Source organism: Tamandua tetradactyla, chromosome 9, assembly GCF_023851605.1.
Source record: "Tamandua tetradactyla isolate mTamTet1 chromosome 9, mTamTet1.pri, whole genome shotgun sequence".
In the NCBI taxonomy this organism is placed as follows: domain Eukaryota; kingdom Metazoa; phylum Chordata; class Mammalia; order Pilosa; family Myrmecophagidae; genus Tamandua; species Tamandua tetradactyla.
Genome location: NC_135335.1, coordinates 6456684 through 6475297, shown reverse-complemented (window position 1 = coordinate 6475297; position 18614 = coordinate 6456684). Strand labels below are relative to the sequence as shown.

General features: G+C 36.1%; 1 protein-coding gene across 28 annotated transcripts in view; it reads right to left on the bottom strand.

The window, feature by feature from the left end:
* KMT5B (lysine methyltransferase 5B) overlaps nt 1–18614 on the bottom strand; it is a 76283-nt gene that overhangs the window by 10303 nt on the left and 47366 nt on the right. For 25 of the 28 annotated variants that reach the window (XM_077115491.1, XM_077115501.1, XM_077115510.1 and 22 more), the window contains one exon: nt 1835–2031. In XM_077115491.1, coding sequence (XP_076971606.1) covers nt 1835–2031 — 197 coding nt within the window. Of the gene's footprint in view, nt 1–1826; nt 18500–18614 lie in introns of those variants that run through there. The other 3 variants (XM_077115509.1, XM_077115511.1, XM_077115512.1) reach the window with 2 other exon arrangements.

Below are 18614 nucleotides of genomic sequence, written 5' to 3'. Positions count from 1 at the left end.
AGGGATTACTTTAAACTTCAAAATGGCTTTAATAGTCTGCTCTGTAGAGTATTTATTCACTTGTCTTACTTTGGAAATACAGCATAAGTCCCTTGAGGGAGAGGCCTGAGTATCAAACATCTTTTTATCTTTTCAGCAAGTATCAGGCCCTTAAATAAACACCTGATTTATTTGTAAATTATTTCATAGATGGTTACATATTAACTTGGAAACTCAGCACCTTCCAAAAAATGCGTATTTTGATCTTTTCGACTAAGTGATATACTGAGTTCAGTATCTACACACTAGTTATATAGTTGATGCATAAAGACATAAAAACGCCCCCACGTACGCCACAGAGTTGTTCAATGTGGGCACTCACATATGGGCAGCCCTAAGCGTTTTAGGTATGCACTGATAGAATGGGCTTCACAAACCTTCAGTTTCACCAAGGAGCCAGACTCAGAAAACAAATGTTCATTACACTGCATTTATTATCAGAACCAACAGTCAACAGTGAATGGATTGACTAACTTGCTCTTTTGTTTACTTTAGACATTAGCAGAGATCGGAACAGGAATACAGTATTGTTTTTATGCCACTCAACAGTGAATGGATTGACCGACTGTTCTCTTTTGTTTACGTTAGACATTAACATAGAGACTAGAATAGGAATACAGTACTGTTTTTATGCCACAGAGGTTATGCCTGGCCTGTGACTTCCAGCAGCAGGTAGATTCTCAGGAATTCATGGCAGTAACATTTACCGTTAAGGGGAGATGCTTTCCTTTTGTTTCAGATTTTTTGTAGGGCATGAGAGCACCCAGTGTTGGGCTGAGAACATCTGAAGATAGGGAGAAGAGCCTAAAATAATCATCTCAGAGGGTTCCTAAGTGCTAAGAGTCATAAAAAGTCTCATCTGGACACTTTCAGCACAAAAACAGGCATACTTTGAGGATCAACAACCTAAAACTTTGTAATTTTATTCATGTCTGTAATAGACAAGTGAGACTAAAGAGCATATCACTTTGGTGGCAACTAGAGAAAACTGGCATTACCCAAATGAAAAGCAGTAGCAATCAGAATTGGTCCAGCACTTCAAAGCTCCATAAACAAGATGTGTTTTCTTCTGTCTATTTAGGCTTTCTTCTCTTTTCTCTTTGTTTATTCTTCATTCTCTCTTTTTCCAGTTTCCATTAGATTTTGCCCACATACAAACTGGTAACTCAAAGCTGACTTCTTTCTCTTTTTCACTTCTCTTTTCTTGCTACTTTCTGTAGTGGCCAATACCATGCACCATAATATGGTGATATTCAAAATGCTCCTCTACTACAATTCTGAGTCTGGTCTGGTGAATTGAATCAGTTCATTTTGAGAAAGGCAAGTAAGCAGTAAAAAAGGGGAAAGCCTCAAGGACAGAAGATATTAACTCCCCCAAGTCCATCACCTTTTTCATAACACACTGGCTAGGTAGGTGCTAGACCATGTTTAGTGCTTCTATGAGTCTACCTCATCCTTTGTCTTCTCGGAGAGACTGATGACATCATTAAAGAGTCATTAAATTTTGAAAGGTTTCTCTCAAACATATGATGACCCTGGAACACATGGTGAAGAATTCAATATCCAGTTTCAAGTATTTTAAAAACCCATACAATTCCATATAGAGTATGGTACTGAAATTGGAGGTGGGACACAGACATTTCTAGAAACTTTCAGTGTTGCTGAAGCTCATGAGTGCCAGTTTCTTTCAATATTTAAATGTTCAAAACTATTGAAGCACGCTTTAGAAAGCAAGTTTTGTTAAAATACTTTTAAAAAGGTATGCTTATAAAATCTTTTCCCTTCCCTTACTTACTTGCATTGTTTTTTTCCTGAGTTGTATCTGCATCAGTGTTAGAGCTGACAGATTGACTGTCTGAATTTTTGCTGTTGTCACCTAACTTTTTAAGCCTATTTAAACGTTTATCAGTTTCTCTGAGTCCATATTTGCTATTGATAACAGGAGCAGGGGCAGGCAGTCCCACTCTGGATTTAAAAGCACCAGTTCCCCGTCTGAAAGAGAAAACAGCAGAGATTAAGCAAACAGAGCACATCTACTTAAAATAAGCTTGGCTGCTTATTGCAGGTACTTGGCCACATCAAGTCAACAGCTGTGATGAACTGAGGAGGGTTCAATCATTAGAAACCTGCTAATTATAGGACTCTCAAAAGAAATTAAACATGTATTCAGAAGAATTAACATACAAATTCTAGATTTAAAATAATTTTTATTTTTTTTTAAATAAAAAAAAATTTGTAATGGTTATTATCAATCAACTGTTCATTGTTAATGGGAAAGTACTTGACCTTACAAAATTTCATACGTGGATAAAATATTCTTCAATTTCAAAACTGGTGGCACGATGAGTAGTTAGGTCTGAACTGCGGTTCTAAAAACTGTTATTTACATTCCAGTTTTGTTCTGCCCAATTTACTACTACATTACTAAATATTGAGAATTAAGGAATACAAAAAAAAAAAACCTTAGAAGGCAGCTAGAGTATATTTGCACAAATTTGACTTCTTGGAACATTAAAATGTTAATTCCTTTAAATGCTTCTGAAATGAACACAAATAATGATAATTAAATTAAAGTGCTATCAAATAAAAAGCAATAGATTTGCTTTCAGCAGAAGAATTCTTGCCTGCCATGCGGGAGACCCAGGTTCCTTTCACGGCCCATGCACCACCACCCCCCAAAATGGAAAAAAGACTTGCTTTCACCACTGGATAAGAATGATTTGTAACCTGTTTAATACTTTTTTTTTTTCGGGTGCATGGTCTGGGAATTGAACCCAGGTCTTCCGTATGGAAGGAGAACATTCCACCACTGAACCACCCGTGCATCCTGCAACCTGTTAAAATGAGGGGCATTTAATAAAAGGTTCTCTTAAACTTCACCAATGAATCTACCTGCGCAAATCTTTCCTTTATTTAGCAGAAAGCTGAATTTCTATTCAGCTCTATTCAAAAGGATAAGTAAATTTTGAATTAATTAGGTTAAAACCCTACATATTGCCTTTTAAAAAACGAGAAATCTCTTCACCCAAAATTGCTTTCACTGACTTGCCTTTTATTATAAGTTCGTTAAAGTCCTATAGGAGCAGCTTCTGAGCATGTTACAAAACTGAACCTCTGCATAATCAGTTAGAAACACCCTCCGTAAGATCCCAGGTGATTTATTTCTTTCAAGATTTAGATGAAGGGAGAAAGATGTCTTCCCCACATAATTAGTGTGTCCTACATTTTGCTAAGGGACAACATAATTTTTATCTTCGCCTACTCCCTTAATCTAAAAGAGCATAGACCCAAATTTAACATGCAATCACAGGAAATATTTTTGTAAGTTAGCATTTTTGCTTTCTTCACCGTCCTAGATTGATTTTGGGATTCTTTTTTTATTAATATTAACTGTAAAAACCAAACATAAAAACCAAAATTAAGTTGTGGCACTACTTTAAAACTTTTTCTGAAATATGGGGTAAAAATCACTATTAAAAAATCTCTAATCATCACCAAGGCAGGTAACCAGTTACACAACATTCTAATTCCATGCTAAAATATATTTAGAAAGTAAATGTATAAATTCGCAAAAGGTAACTTCATTTCAAAGAATTAAGAAAGCAATAAATTATTTTAGATAATTCATGCCTTTTTACCACAGCATGTAATATTTCTGGTTCATTTCTAGAAAGATGGATATACTTAAAATATGTTTAAACACAAAATAACATGGTGGAAGTATTTTATTTGGAAATTAGAATTACTTCAATAAAACCCATTCTTTCTTCTGCTTCTCTACTTTCCTAATTTATTTTTAACTTGTGAAACTAACAAATTCATGCCTGCTAAAGGGCTACAGATACACAAAGCAGAAGTGGGAAGCAGCTCCCAGCCACCCTCCAGCTGCAGCGCCCTGCTGTACCAGTGTTAGCTGTCTCTCCGTGGAGTACGTCCTCACTCCTCCTCCCATGGTAAGGCCTCCTCTTTAGGGTATTATTTCTTGTTAAGCAAGAGGATACTATTTACTCAGTAACCACTTTTCTTTTTTTGGGGGGGGGGGGGAAATGGTATATTCCAGACTCAACAGGCAAATTCAGCTTTCGAAGACATGAAAATCTCAAGCATTTCTCAGGAAATCCTAGTAGACAGTAAGTGTGGGAAGTTACAAAGGTGCTAGGCTCCCATGCTTATTATCTGCAGCAACCCATGGAAGAAAGGATGCTTTAGCCGGGGAAAGACAATAAGCCCTAGCCCAGTCTGGCAGTCAATCAGCCTCCCAGATCAACGATAAATGTGTTTCCATCTGTGTTACCAAGCACTTTTTAAAGTATGGAGTGAATGGATTGATACAGCTACCTGATACAGATAGTTCAAAAATGACTGCTTGGTTTTAATTTTGTAACCTGTGGCCTGAAATCTAAACTTTTCAACTTACTTCTGATTTTTTGCTTTCTGAGACAAGTATCTCATATATACATATACATATTTACAAAATTTACACAGCTTATATCATAGTATAACACTGGTACATTTTAAAAGGACCATTTAGTAGACTGTTCAAAATGTTAAGAAAACTTCCTATGAAGGACTAGGTTCTACTATACGTAGTCTGTACTGAAGCCATAAGCATCATCTTCCTCTTCAGTCATTTTTTTTTTTTTTTTTTTTACATAGGCAGGCACTGGGAATCGAACCCGGGTCCTCAGGCATGGCAGGCAAGCATTCTTACCTGCTGAGCCACCGGGGCCCCCTCTTCAGTCATTTTACTCAAGTCAAAAGGCCTTGGTTCTTTATTATAAAAGTGTTTACCTGCTCTAGATTCCTCAGGTGGCACCTCCCATATCTCTTGTTCTTTTTTTAAAAAATTTATTTATTAATTTAAAAAAATTTAACAAACTAAAACATTAATACGTGATAATTCTGTTCTACATATACAATCAGTAATTCTTAATATCATCACATAGTTGCATATGCATCATTTCTTAGAACATTTGCATCGATTTAGAAAAAGAAATAAAAGACAACAGAAAAAAATGAAACGATAAGAGAAAAAAAAAAGATTATACATACCATACCCCTTACCCCTCGCTTTCACTGATCTCTAGCATTTCAAACTAAATTTATTTTAACATTTGTTCCCCCTATTATTTATGTTTATTCCATATGTTCTACTCATCTGTTGACAAGGTAGATAAAAGGAACATCAGACACAAGGTTTTCACAATTACAGTCACATTGTGAAAGCTATATCATTATACAATCATCATCAAGAAACATGGCTACTGGAACACAGCTCTACATTTTCAGGCAGTTCCCTCCAGCCTCTCCATTACATCTTGGATAACAAGGTGATATCTACTTAATGTGTAAGAATAACCTCCAGGATAACATCCCGACTCTGGAATCTCTCAGCCATTGACACTTAGTCTCATTTCACTCTTCCCCCTTTTGGTCCAGAAGGTTTACTCAATCCCTTGATGCTGAGTCTCAGCTCATTCCAGGATCTCTGTTCCACATTGCCAGGAAGGTCCACATCCCTGGGAGTCATGTCCCATGCAGAGAGGGGGAGGGTGGTGAGACTGCTCGTCATGTTGGCAGGAGAGGCAGGCCACATTAGGCCTTAATTTTAAGTATACTTTACCTATCCTTTGTGGGTTTAAGTTGCATATGAACAAACCCCAAGACTGGGGGCTCAGCCTATAGCTTTGGTTGTCCACACTGCTTGTGAGAATATCAAGAATTCAACTTGGGGAAGATGAATTTCTCCCCGTTCTCACCATTCCCCGAAGAAGACTTTGCAAATACTTTTCCACTCACTGACTGAATCACTTTGGGATTCATCAGGACATCACTCTGGACACACCAACAAAATCTCATGAGATTCCAAGTACTTATGGTGTTCAATCAAGCTATCCACATCTTATATTAGGAAATGCATTAGTCAAAATATAAATTTTGTAACAAATAAACATTTTTTGCTTTAGTCTCACACATAAAGTGAGATTTTAAAATATTAATTACCATCTATTTTCAGCACCCTGCAGTAATGACATTCCTTTGTTCATCTTCATGCAAAAACATTTTTAAAATTTGTACATTTAGTCACTATTATTATACACTCTAGGCATTCCTAGATTATACCATCTCTATCTTTAACATCTACCTTTCTTTCTGATTTCATTTATGCCCCCAGCCCTTCTTCCTATATCATTCTCACATGCAGCTTCATTCAGTGTTTTCACATAATTGTATTCCAATTAGGTAGTATTGTGCTGACCATTTGAGTTTTTGTATTCAGTCCTGTTGCACAGTCTGTTTCCCTTCAGCTCCAATTACCCAATAATATCTTACCCTATTTCTATCTCCTGATGGTCTCTGTTACCAACGAAATATTCCAAGTTTATTCACTAATGTCAGTTCATATCAGTGAGACCATACAGTATTTGTCCTTTTGTTTTTGGCTAATCTCACTCAGTATGTCCTCAAGGTCCATCCATGTTGTTACATACTTCACAACTTTATTCTGTCTTAAACTTGCATAATATTCCATCATATGTATATACCACAGTTTGTTTAGCCACTCGTCTGTTGATGGACATTTTGGCTGTTTCCATCTCTTTGCAATTGTAAATAATGCTGCTATAAACACTGGTGTGCAAATGTCCGTTTGTGTCTTTGCCCGTATGCCCTTTTGAGTAGATACCTAGCAATGGTATTGCCAGGTCATATGGCAATTCTGTATTCAGCTTTTTGAGGAACCGCCAAACTGCCTTCCACATCTGTTGCACCATTTGACATTCCCACCAACAGTGAATCAGTGTGCCTCTTTCTCCACATCCTCTCCAGCACTTGTCATTTTCTGTTTTGTTGAAAATGGCCATTCTGGTGGGTGTGAGATATCTCATTGTGGTTTTGATTTGCATTTCTCTAATGGCCAGGGAAGTTGAGCATCTCTCATTGTGTCTTTTGGCCATTTGTATTTCCTCTTCTGAGAAGTGTCTGTTCAAGTCTTTTTTCCATTTTGTAATTGGATTGGTTGTCTTTTTGTTGTTGAGTTGAACAATCTCTCTATAAATTCTGGATATCAGACCTTTATCTGATATATTGTTTCCAAATATTGTCTTCCATTGTGTAGGCTTTTTTTTTTTTTAATGAAACTTGTCATCCTTTATTATTTAAGTGAATAAATTCACTGAGAGGTCAGTTGATGTTGTTAGCCAGGATGAATTATCATTAATAAGGTCTTAGCAAAGTTGAGATTAGAGTAGGCTGTCTTTTCACTTTCTTGATGAAGTTCTTTGATGCACAAAAGTGTTTAATTCTGAGGAGTTCCCATTTCTTTCTTTCTTTCTTCAGTGCTCTTGCTTTGGGTGTTAGATCTATAAAACTGCCTCCAAGAATTAGATTTATAAGATATTTCTCTACATTTTCTTCTAACTGTTTTATGGTCTTTGATCCATTCTGAGTTAACCTTCGTATATGGTGTGAGATATGGGTCCTCTTTCATTCTTTTGCATATGGACATCCAGTTCTCTAGGCACCATTTATTGAAGAGACTGTTCTGTCCCAGGTGAGTTGGCTTGCCTGCCTTATCAAAGATCAATTGTCCATAGACGAGAGGGTCTATATCTGAACACTCCATTCAATTCCATTGGTCAATATATCTATCTTTATGCCAGTACCATGCAGTTTTGACTACTGTAGCTTCATAATATGCCTTAGAGTCAGGCAGGATGAGACCTCCAACTTCATTGTTTTTCCTCAGGACATTTTTAGCTATTCGGGGCACCCTGCCCTTCCAGATAAACTTGGTTATTGGTTTTTCTATTTCTGAAAAGTAAGTTGTTGGGATTTTGATTGATATTACATTGAATCTGTAAATCATTTTAGGTAGAATTGCCATCTTAACTATATTTAGTCTTCCAATCCATGAACATGGTATGCCCTTCTATCTATTTAGGTCTTCTGTGATTTCTTTTAACAGTTTCTTGTAGTTTTCTTTCTATAGGTCTTTCGTCTCTTTAGTTAAATTCATTTCTAAATACTTTATTCTTTTGCTTGCAATTGTAAATGGAATTCATTTCTTGATTTCCCCCTCAGATTGTTCATTACTAGTGTACAGAAACACTACAGATTTTTGAGCGCTGATCTTGTAACCTGCCACTTTGCTATACTCATTTATTAGCTCTAGTAGTTTTGCTGTGAATTTTTCAGGGTTTTTGACATACAGTATCATATCATCTGCAAACAGTGAGAGTTTTACTTCTTCCTTTCCAATTTTGATGCCTTGTATTTCTTTTTCTTGTCTAATTGCTCTGGCTAGAACTTTCAACATAATGTTGAATAAAAGTGGTGATAGTGGACATCCTTGTCTTGTTCCTGATCTTGGGGGGAAAGTTTTTAGTTTTTCCCCATTGAGGATGGTATTAGCTGTGGGTTTTTCGTATATTCCCTTTATCATTTTAAGGAAGTTCCCTTCTATTCCTATCCTTTGAAGTGTTTTCAACAGGAAAGGATGTTGAATTTTGTCAAATGCCTTTTCTGCATCAATCGGATGATCATGTGGTTTTTCTGCTTTGATTTGTTGATATGGTGTATTACATTAATTGATTTTCTTATGTTGAACCATCCTTGCATACCTGGGATGAATCCTACTTGGTCATGATGTATAATTCTTTTAATGTGTTGTTGGATACGATTTGCTAGAATTTTATTGAGGATTTTTGCATCTATATTCATTAGAGAGATTGGTCTGTAGTTTTCTTTTTTTGTAATATCTTTGTCTGGCTGTGGTATGAAGGTGATGTTGGCTTCGTAAATGAATTAGGTAGCTTTCCCTCCTCTTCAATTTTTTTTGAAGCGTTTGAGCAGGATTGGTACTAATTCTTTCTGGAATGTTTGGTAGAACTTACAGGTGAAGCCATCTGGTCCTGGATTTTTCTCTTTTGGGAGCTTCTTAATGACTAATTCAATTTCTTTACTTGTGATTGGTTTGTTGAGGTCGTCTATTTCTTCTCAAGTCAAAGTTGGTTGTTCATGCCTTTCTAGGAAGTTGTTCATCTACACTGTTGTATTTATTAGCATAAAGTTGTTCATAGTATCCTGTCATTACTTCCTTTATTTCTGTGGGGTCAGTGGTTATGTCTCCTCTTCCATTTCTGATCTTATTTATTTGCATCCTCTCTCTTCTTCTTTTTGTCAATCTTGCTAAGGGTCCATCAATCTTATTGATTTTCTCATAGAACCAGCTTCTGGTTTTATTGATTTTCTCAATTGTTTCCATGTTCTCAATTTCATTTACTTCTGCTCTAATCCTTGTTATTTCTTTCCTTTTGCTTGCTTTGGGGTTAGTTTGTTGTTCTTTCTCTAGTTCTTCCAAGTGGACAGTTAATTCCTCGACTTTTGCCCTTTCTTCTTTTTTGATATAGGCAGTTAGGGCAATAAGTTTCCCTCTTAGCACTGCCTTTGCTGCATTCCATAAGTTTTGATATGTTGTGTTTTCATTTTCATTTGCCTCAAGATATTTACTGATTTCTCTTGTAATTTATTCCTTGACCCACTGGTTGTTTAACAGTGTATTGTTGAGCCTCCATATATTTGTGAATTTTCTGGCACTCTGCCTATTATTGATTTCCAACTTCATTCCTTTATGATCTGAGAAAGTGTTTTGTATGATTTCAATCTTTTTAAATTTATTGAGACTTGCTTTGTGATCCAGCATATGGTCTACCCTCGAGAATGATCCATGAGACTTGAGAAAAAGGTGTATCCTGCTGTTGTGGGGTGTAATGTTCTAGCTCATTTACTGTAATATTCAAATTCTGTTTCTTTATTGATCCTCTGTCTAGATAGTCTGTCCATTGATGAGAGTGGGGAATTGAAGTCTCCAACTATTACAGTAGATGTGTCTATTTCTCTTTTCCGTGTCTGCCACATGTATTTTGGAGCATTCTGGTTCGGTGCATAAATATTTATGACTGTTATGTTTTCGTGCTGGACTGTTCCTTTTATTAGTCCATAGTATCCTTCTTTGTCTCTTTTAACTGTTTTACATTTGAAGTCTAAATTATTGGATATTAGTATAGCGACTCCTGCTCTTTTCTGATTGTTATTTGCATGAAATATCTTTTCCCAACCTTTCACTTTCAACCTATGTTTATCTTTGGGTCTAAGATGTGTTTCCTGTAGACAGCATATAGATGGGTCCTGTTTTTTAATCTATTCTGCCAGTCTACATCTTTTGATTGGGGAGTTTAATCTATTTACATTTAGTGTTATTACTGTACGGGTAGTACTTTCGTCTACCATTTTGTCTTTTAGATTTTATATTTCATATCTAATTTTCCTTCTTTTTACCTTTACTTATGGTCTTCCTTTCTACACTCTTCTCCACACCTCTCTCTTCGGTCTTTTCCTATCTGTCTCTAGTGCTCCCTTTAGTATTTCTTGCAGAGCTGGTCTCTTGGTCACAAATTCTCTCAGTGATTTTTTTGTCTGAAAATCTTTTAATTTCTCCCTCATTTTTGAAGGACAATTCTGCTGGACATAGAATTCTTGGTTGGCAATTTTTCTCTTTTAGTAATTTAAATATATCATCCCACTGTCTTCTCACCTCCATGGTTTCTGCTGAGAAATCTACACATAGTCTTATTGGGTTTCCCTTGTATGTGATGGATTGTTTTTCTCTTGCAGCTTTCAAGATCCTCTCTTTCTCTTTGACCTCTGACATTCTGATTATTAAATGTCTTGGAGTATGTCTATGTCATGGTTAGGGACAGGTGTCAACTTGGCCATGTTGTGGTACCTGTTCGTCTGATTGGGTAAGCACTGGCCTGTCTGTTGCAATGAGGACATTTCATAGGATTAGGTTATGATCACGTTAGCTACATCCACAGCTGATTCCATTTGTGATCAGCCAAAGGGGAGTGTCTTCTGCAATTAGTGATGCTAAATGCAATCATGGGAAGCCTTTTAAGGAGGACTCAGAGGAGATAAGTTGCATTCCTGCTTTGGCTGGCGAGCCTCTCCTGTGGAGTTCATCCAGGCCATCCATTGGAGTCATCAGCTTCGCAGCCTGCCCTGTGGATTTTGGAATCTGCGTTCCTACGGTCACGTGAGACACTTTTATAAATTTTATATCTGCAAGTGTTCCCTGTTGATTCTGTTTCTCTAGAGAACCCTAACTAATACAGTCTATTTGGATCTATTCTCTTTGGGGTACACTACACTTCTTGGATCTGTAATTTTAAGTCTTTCATAAGAGTTGGGAAATTTTCAGTGATAATTTCCTCCATTAGGTTTTCGCCTCCTTTTCCCTTCTCTTCTCCTTCTGAGATACCTACAACACGTATATTCGTGCACTTCATATTGTCATTCAATTCCCTGAGTTCCTGCTCATATTTTTCCATTTTTTCCCCTATAGTTTCTTTTTCTTGTCGGATTTCAGACGTTCCGTCCTCCAGTTCACTAATCCTATCTTCTGCCTCTCAAAATCTACCATTGTAGGTTTTCATTGTTTTTTCATCTCTTCTACTGTGCGTTTCATTTCCATAAGTTCTGTGATTTGTTTTTTCAAACTTTCCATTTCTTCTTTTTGTTCATTCCTTGCCTTCTTTATATCCTCCCTCAATTCACTGATTTGGTTTTTGATGAGGTTTTCCAAGTCTGTTCATATATTCTGAATTAATTGTTTCAGCTGCTGTATCTCATTTGAATTGTTGCTTTGTTCCTTTGATTGGGCCATATCTTCAATTTTCCTGGTGTGATTTATTATTTTTTGCTGGTGTCTAGACATTTAATTACCTTAACCAGTTTATTCTGGAGATTGCTTTCACTTCTTTTAACTAGGGTTTTCTTGCTGGATGAATTTGTTATCTGTTCTCTGACATTCAATTCAGCTTTTTCTGGACCTCTAGCTTAGGTTTTGTTTAACAGAGGAGAATTTTTCAGTTCTTGTTTTCTTGTTTCTTGCCCTGCTTGTATGGTGCCTTTTTTTCACTCCACCCTTAGGAGGGTCTACATAGGTATTATAGACCCCAGCCGGATTTTCCCAGGTCAAACTGGCCTCCTATCAGGAGGAAGGAGTCACCTGCATCAGTTTTCCCTGAGGGTGAGAGCCAGCAGGTTGAAAGACTTTCCTGTGAAGTCTCCAGACTCTCTCATGAGGAGCATCTGAGTGAGGGCTTAGGCCCAATCTTCCCTTCTGCAGCCACTTGCAGACCGGCCCGCCTGAAGTTAAAGAAACCAAGTAAACACATGACCTGCCTTAGAGGTATAAAATCCAAATAAAGGTACGGGAGCATTATAGAAAATCGATAAAGGAAGCCAAAAAAAAGGGTCATAAGAAGCCTAGGAAAGACCCAGGTGTTCCAAATAGTGCTACCTTCAAGGAAGCTCTTCTTCAAGAAGCTGAGCTAAGGAAACAGAGGCTTGAAGACCTCACACAGATGCTCCTCATGAGACTCTGACACGGCCTTTCCCATTCTTGGGACCCAGCCTTCCTTTTGGTTGCTTCATATTGGCGGTGGGGGCTGCAGTGTCACCAATGATGACCTTTCTCTGCCAGTGCCACATGAGAAATGCAGCCAGTTTTCTTAATGCTACATCTTGGACAAGTAAATCTGAATCAAAAGTACATTTTACAGCTATACTTTCCATAGAATAAATGTTGCATAACTCATTGATCCAGTCCCTACTGGTGACTACTGAAGCCTGTCTACCCAACCCCGCCCATTACGAACACTGCTGCTATATTACCCTTGAAACTACATCCTTATTAACTGGTGCTCATATTTCTACAGGTTGGATTCCCCACATGGGACTGATAGGTCAAAGGATGTGTTTTTTTTTTTTAATTTTTTATTGATATATATTATATATTTGCATACCATGTAAACAATCAGGATGTGTTTATTTTTAACAACTATTGCCAGATTATTTTCTGAAAAGGTTTTAACAATCCATGGTCCCATTAATACTGTATGAGCACGTTTCTGTGCTCATCCATACCAGCTGTATATATCACATACCTTTTAATTTTGGCCAGTTTTATGAGTGAAGTGAGTACTTACTCAATGCTTGAATTTCCTTGTATATGGGCATCTTTTTCTGTAAAGTCTCCCTCCTTTACTCTTTTATCTATTGAACTCTGGGTTTTCCTTATCAGCTTTTAGAGATTTTTGTTATTAGGATTAACTCTTTGCCATGAGTAATTTTTATTTTTAAAAATAAAACTCTTTGCCATGAATAATTTTTATTTTTATTTTTTTTAATTTTATTGGTGTACGATTCAATGGCATTAATTACATTTACAATTATAATTAATTACAGAATTACATTTGCATTAATTTACATTTACTATTACCAGAACTCTTTAACAAAGTAAACTCTGTCCCCTCTGTACAATAACTTCCCATTCTTCCTTCTCCCAGCTCTTAGTAATCTCTACTCTTTGTTTCAATGAATTTGCTGCTTCTAAATATTTTATCTAGGTGAAATAAAACAGTATCTGTTCATGCTGGCTTACTTTGCCTAGCATCATGTTTTCAAGGTTCATCCATGTTGTAGGAGGTATTCGAACTTCATTCCTTTTTTTTTGGCATGGGTACGCACTGGGAAACGAACCAGGGTCTCCAGCCTGGCAGGCAAGAATTCTGCCACTGAGCCATGGTCACACCACCTGAACTTCATTCCCCTTTTTTCCCTTCTGCATGAGCAGGCACTGGGAATCAAACCTGGATCTCCAGCACAGCAAGCAAGAACTCTGCCTGCTGAGCCACTGTGGCCCACCCTTAATTCCTTTTTATGGCTAAAAAAACACCTTATATTCCATTGGATACATGTGCGTAACACATTTTGTTTATCTATTCATCTGTTAATAGTGTATTACAAATATCTCTTTTGAGTTCCTGCTTTCGATCCATTGGGTATGCACCCAGCAGTAGAATTTCTGGGTCATATGGTAATTTTATGTTTAATTTCTGAGGAACTACTAAATTGTTTTTCACAGTAAATGAATCATTCTTCTTTTTTCTACCAGCAATGTATAAGAGTTTCAATTTCTCCAAATCTTCCCCAACACTTCGTATTTTGTAGTTTAATAATGGACATTTTAGTGGATGTAAAGTGATATCTCACTGTGATTTTGATTTGCATTTCTCTAGTGGCTCATGATGCTGAGCATCTTTTCTGTGCTTACTGGTTACTTGTTAAGTCCTTTGCTCATTGTTCAACTGGTTTATATTTTTGTTGAGTTGTAGGAGTTCTCCATATATTCTGGATATACACATAAGGTACTCAAACTTATAATCCCAATAACGAGTTACCATCACCTTTATTCATTTCCAAACATTTAAGTTCAACCTCGTTGACAATTCTGAAATATTAGGTAACTACTCCCCCTTCCCTAGCTTCTGTCTATCTCTAGCTACCCTATATTCTACATTGTAAGAAGTTTACATATTCTAGTTACATACTCTAATTCATATTAGTGAAAAAAAAATCTATTCTTTTGTGACTGCCTTATTTCACTAAGCATTATGTCCTCAAGGTTCATCCATGTTGTCACATGGACTGCTTCAGTCCTTCATTCCTGTTGCTTCAGGACTTCATTCCTTCTTACTGCTGCATAATAGTCCACTGTATATATTTAAACCACATTTTGTTTATCCACTCATCTGTTGATAGACCTGTAAATTGTTTCCATCTTTTGGCAATCAGTGTGTAACTGTCTGTGTTCCTACTTTCAGATTTTCTGGGTATATACTGAGTGAGGAATTGCTGGGTCATATAGCAACCCAATATTTAATATTTCTGAGGAACCGCCGAATTATCTTAAACAGTGGCTATACCATTTTAAATTCCCACCAGGAGTGAATAAATATTCCAATTTCTCCACATCTTCTCCAACATTTGTAGTTTTGTTTAATAGCAGCCACTCTTACATGTGTGGGATGATTTCTCATTGTGGTTTTGATTTGCATTTCCCCAATAGCTAATGAATATGAACATCTTTTTATGTTCATTTTAGCCATTTGTATTTCCTCTTTGGAAAAAAATGTCTGTTCATATCTTTTGCCCATTGTATAACTGGATTGTTTATCCTTTTATTGTAGAGTTGTAAGATTTCCTTATATATACTGGATATCAAACTTTTATCAAATATATAGTTACCAAATATTCTCTCCCATTGAGTTGGCTACCTCTTCACCTGTTTGACAAAGTCCTTTCAGGTACAGAACTGTTCAATCTTGAAGAGCTCCCATTTGCCTATATTTTCTTTCGTTGCTTGTGCTTTAGGTGTAAGGTCTAAGAAGCTGCCTCCTACCATTAAGTCTTGAAGAAGTTCCGCTATATATATATATTATGTTTTTTACTCATACTGAGGTTACTGACCCACTTGGAGTGAATTTTTGTATACAGTGTGTGGTAGGAGGTCCAACTTCAGTCTTTGCATGTGCATATCCAGTTTTCCCAGCACCATTTGTTGTAGAGATTATTCTTTTCCTAATGCATGAACTTGGCATCCTGGTCAAAAAAATAACTGGCTATAGATGTGTGGGTTTACTTCTGGACTCTCAATTCTATTACATTGGTTTATGCTATATATGTAATTTTTTTTCCCTTTCAGTACTTCATTTGTCTTTTGACTTTCAAAAGACAAATATTTTTGAGATAAAACATGTATCTTTATTTTCCTACAAAATTATATGCATGGAAAAAAATAAAAATAAGTAAGACTAAAAAACAATAAAAAGATTATATGTGTGGAAAAAGATACATTCTGTTTCAAAAGGCAAATTTTCATCCATTCACTAACGTACAGATTTAGCATTTTTCTTAGTTGAGATCTCCACTAAACCTGGGTTAAATATATGGTATCCTAAATTTTTTCTAACAGCTTCACATTGTATTTAAAATGTTAGATCTTTAGAAGGTCATACATTGTATGATTTCTTTTACATGAAATATCCAGACTAAGTAAATATGCAGAGATAGAAAGCAGATTAGTGGTTGCCAGGGAATAACAAGAGGAATGAGGAATGATTACATATTGGGTATCGGATAATTTTATCCTTCTGGGGTGATAAAAAAAAATCTGAAATTTGAGAGAGAAGGTTGTTGCACTAAATGCCACTGATGCGTACACTCTAAATGGTTAATTGGATGTTACGTGAGAATTTCACCTCAGTAATTTTAAAAGTAAGATCTTTAATCCACCTGGAATATATTTAGTATATGGGGGAGAAGGATCCAGCTTGGTTTTCCTCCAGATGTACAATGAATTACACTAGCTTCATTTATTAAAAAACAACAACAACAAAAAAAACATTATTTCCCAATATGTGGTATTAAGATCTTGCATCATACTTGGCTCTATTTCAGGACTCTACTCGTGTCCTTTTATCTACTTATCATTCCTGGATCAAGATCATCTTTTTGATCCAATTATTTCACAGTAATTTTTACTATCTGTTAAAGCAAGCCTCTTCACACTATTTTTTAGAAATTTTTTTCTTGGCTATCATCAGACATACTTCTGCATATGAAAAAAAAACTTTTTTTTTACTAATTCCAAAACTAAAACAATTTAAATCCTAAACATTCTATATATTAATTGGGAAAGGAGTAATATTTTTATGATTTTAAGGTCTTTATAGCTAGGAACATTTTATTTAGGTCTCATTAGATTTTTATTTTTTATTATGGTACTATATATATATACAGCATAAAATTTTCCATTTTTAACAATTTTCAAGTATACAATTCATTAGTGTTAATTATATTCACAATGTTGTACCTTCATTACTGCCATCCATTACCAAAACATTTTCATCACCCCAAACAGAAACTCTGTACTAATTAAGCATTAACTCCCCACTTCCTATTCCTCCTCACCCCCAACCCTTGGCCCCTGGTAACCTGTATTCTTATTTCTGACTACAAATTTGCAGTCTAGCTATTTCATAAAAGTGAAATCATACAGTATTTGTCCTTTTATATGTGGCTTATTTCATTTAGTGTAATGTTTTCAAAGTTCTTCCATGTCATGGCATGTATCAGAACTTCATTCCTTCTAACAATCTGAATAATATTGCATTGTATAAATATGCCACATTTTATTTATCCATTCATCCATTGATGGACACTTGGGCTGATTCTACCTTTTGGCTACTGCAAATAATGCTGTTACTAACATTAGTGTGTACGCAGCTGTGTGAGTCCCTGCTTTCAATTCTAGGTATATACCTAGAAATGGGATTGCTGGATCATATGGCAGTTCTATGTTTAACTTTCTGAGGAACCAGTAAACTGTTTTCCACAGTGGCTGCACCATTTTACATTACCACCAATGACACATGAGAATTCCTATTTCTATACATCTTAACTCTTTATTATTTTCTGTTTTTTTTTTTTTAGTAATAACCATCGTAGTGGTGTGAAGTGATACCTCATTGTGGTCTTAATTTGCATTTTTCTAGTGGCTAATGATGTTGAACTTCTTCTCATGTGCTTACTGGCCATTTGTATTGTCTTTGGATAGTCTTCATTTTATACATAATATATATATATATACATGTATTTTTTAATTTGAATGGGCAGGCACCGGGAATCAAACCTGGGTCTCCGGCATGGCAGGAGAGAATTCTGCCACTGAGCCACTGTCGTAGCAACCTCTTATTAGATTTTATCCCATAGCTTTTCTAGAGTAAAAAGTACTTACTTACAATACAGCAGTACTTAATTACGAATGAATTACAATGCGGTATTCACTTATGAATGTATCACAATTAAAATGTTATTGTGTCAAGATAGTTATAGCCCAGAAACGTGTCAAATGTATCCTGCTAGACTTCATCCATGATCTCAGTGCCTCTGTAAACAAAAGTTCTGTCCATTCTCATTTCTTCATCAGGCCACTTCTTACTCTCCCGTTAGTTTTCAGCACAGTGTGTGTGTCCTTCATTGTACTGAACTTGCTTACCTGTATGTACTGGGCCTAATATAAAGTAACTGTTCAATTAATATCTGATAATTGAATGAGTTTCTTTGACTAGTCTCATCACCCAGGTAATTTCAGTAAAAGCAGAAACAATATGGTATTCCCGAGAATTTCAGGAATGTTTAACCTAACTCTGGGGGTACATGGGATTAAAGCCACTGACCCAGTGAGGAAACTGAGGGATTGTCTGGAGGAACAGTAATGGAGAACAACTAATGTGCCCAAGGAACAGGATGATACATGTCATTCTAAGCCAGTTAATGGTGTTTCAGTAAGTGCTGGTTTGGAATCCTGATTATGTGGGTTAGATTTTTTTTTGATAGTCTCCAGAAATTTATTCATTGTATCATTTGCTCCATTTAATCATTTACCAACTATTTACAAAGCATTTAATATGCACCAGGACTGATTCTGGGTGCTGGGGACAGAGCAACAAATCAAGAACAATGAAGTTCCTGCTTTCATGGTGTTTATTTTCTAATGGAGAAAAAGACAAGAAATCACAAAATAATTTTATAGCTAATATTTGAGTAGCAACTATGAGCTGTTCTACATGCTTTCCATGAAATAAACTGAATCCTCACAACAATCG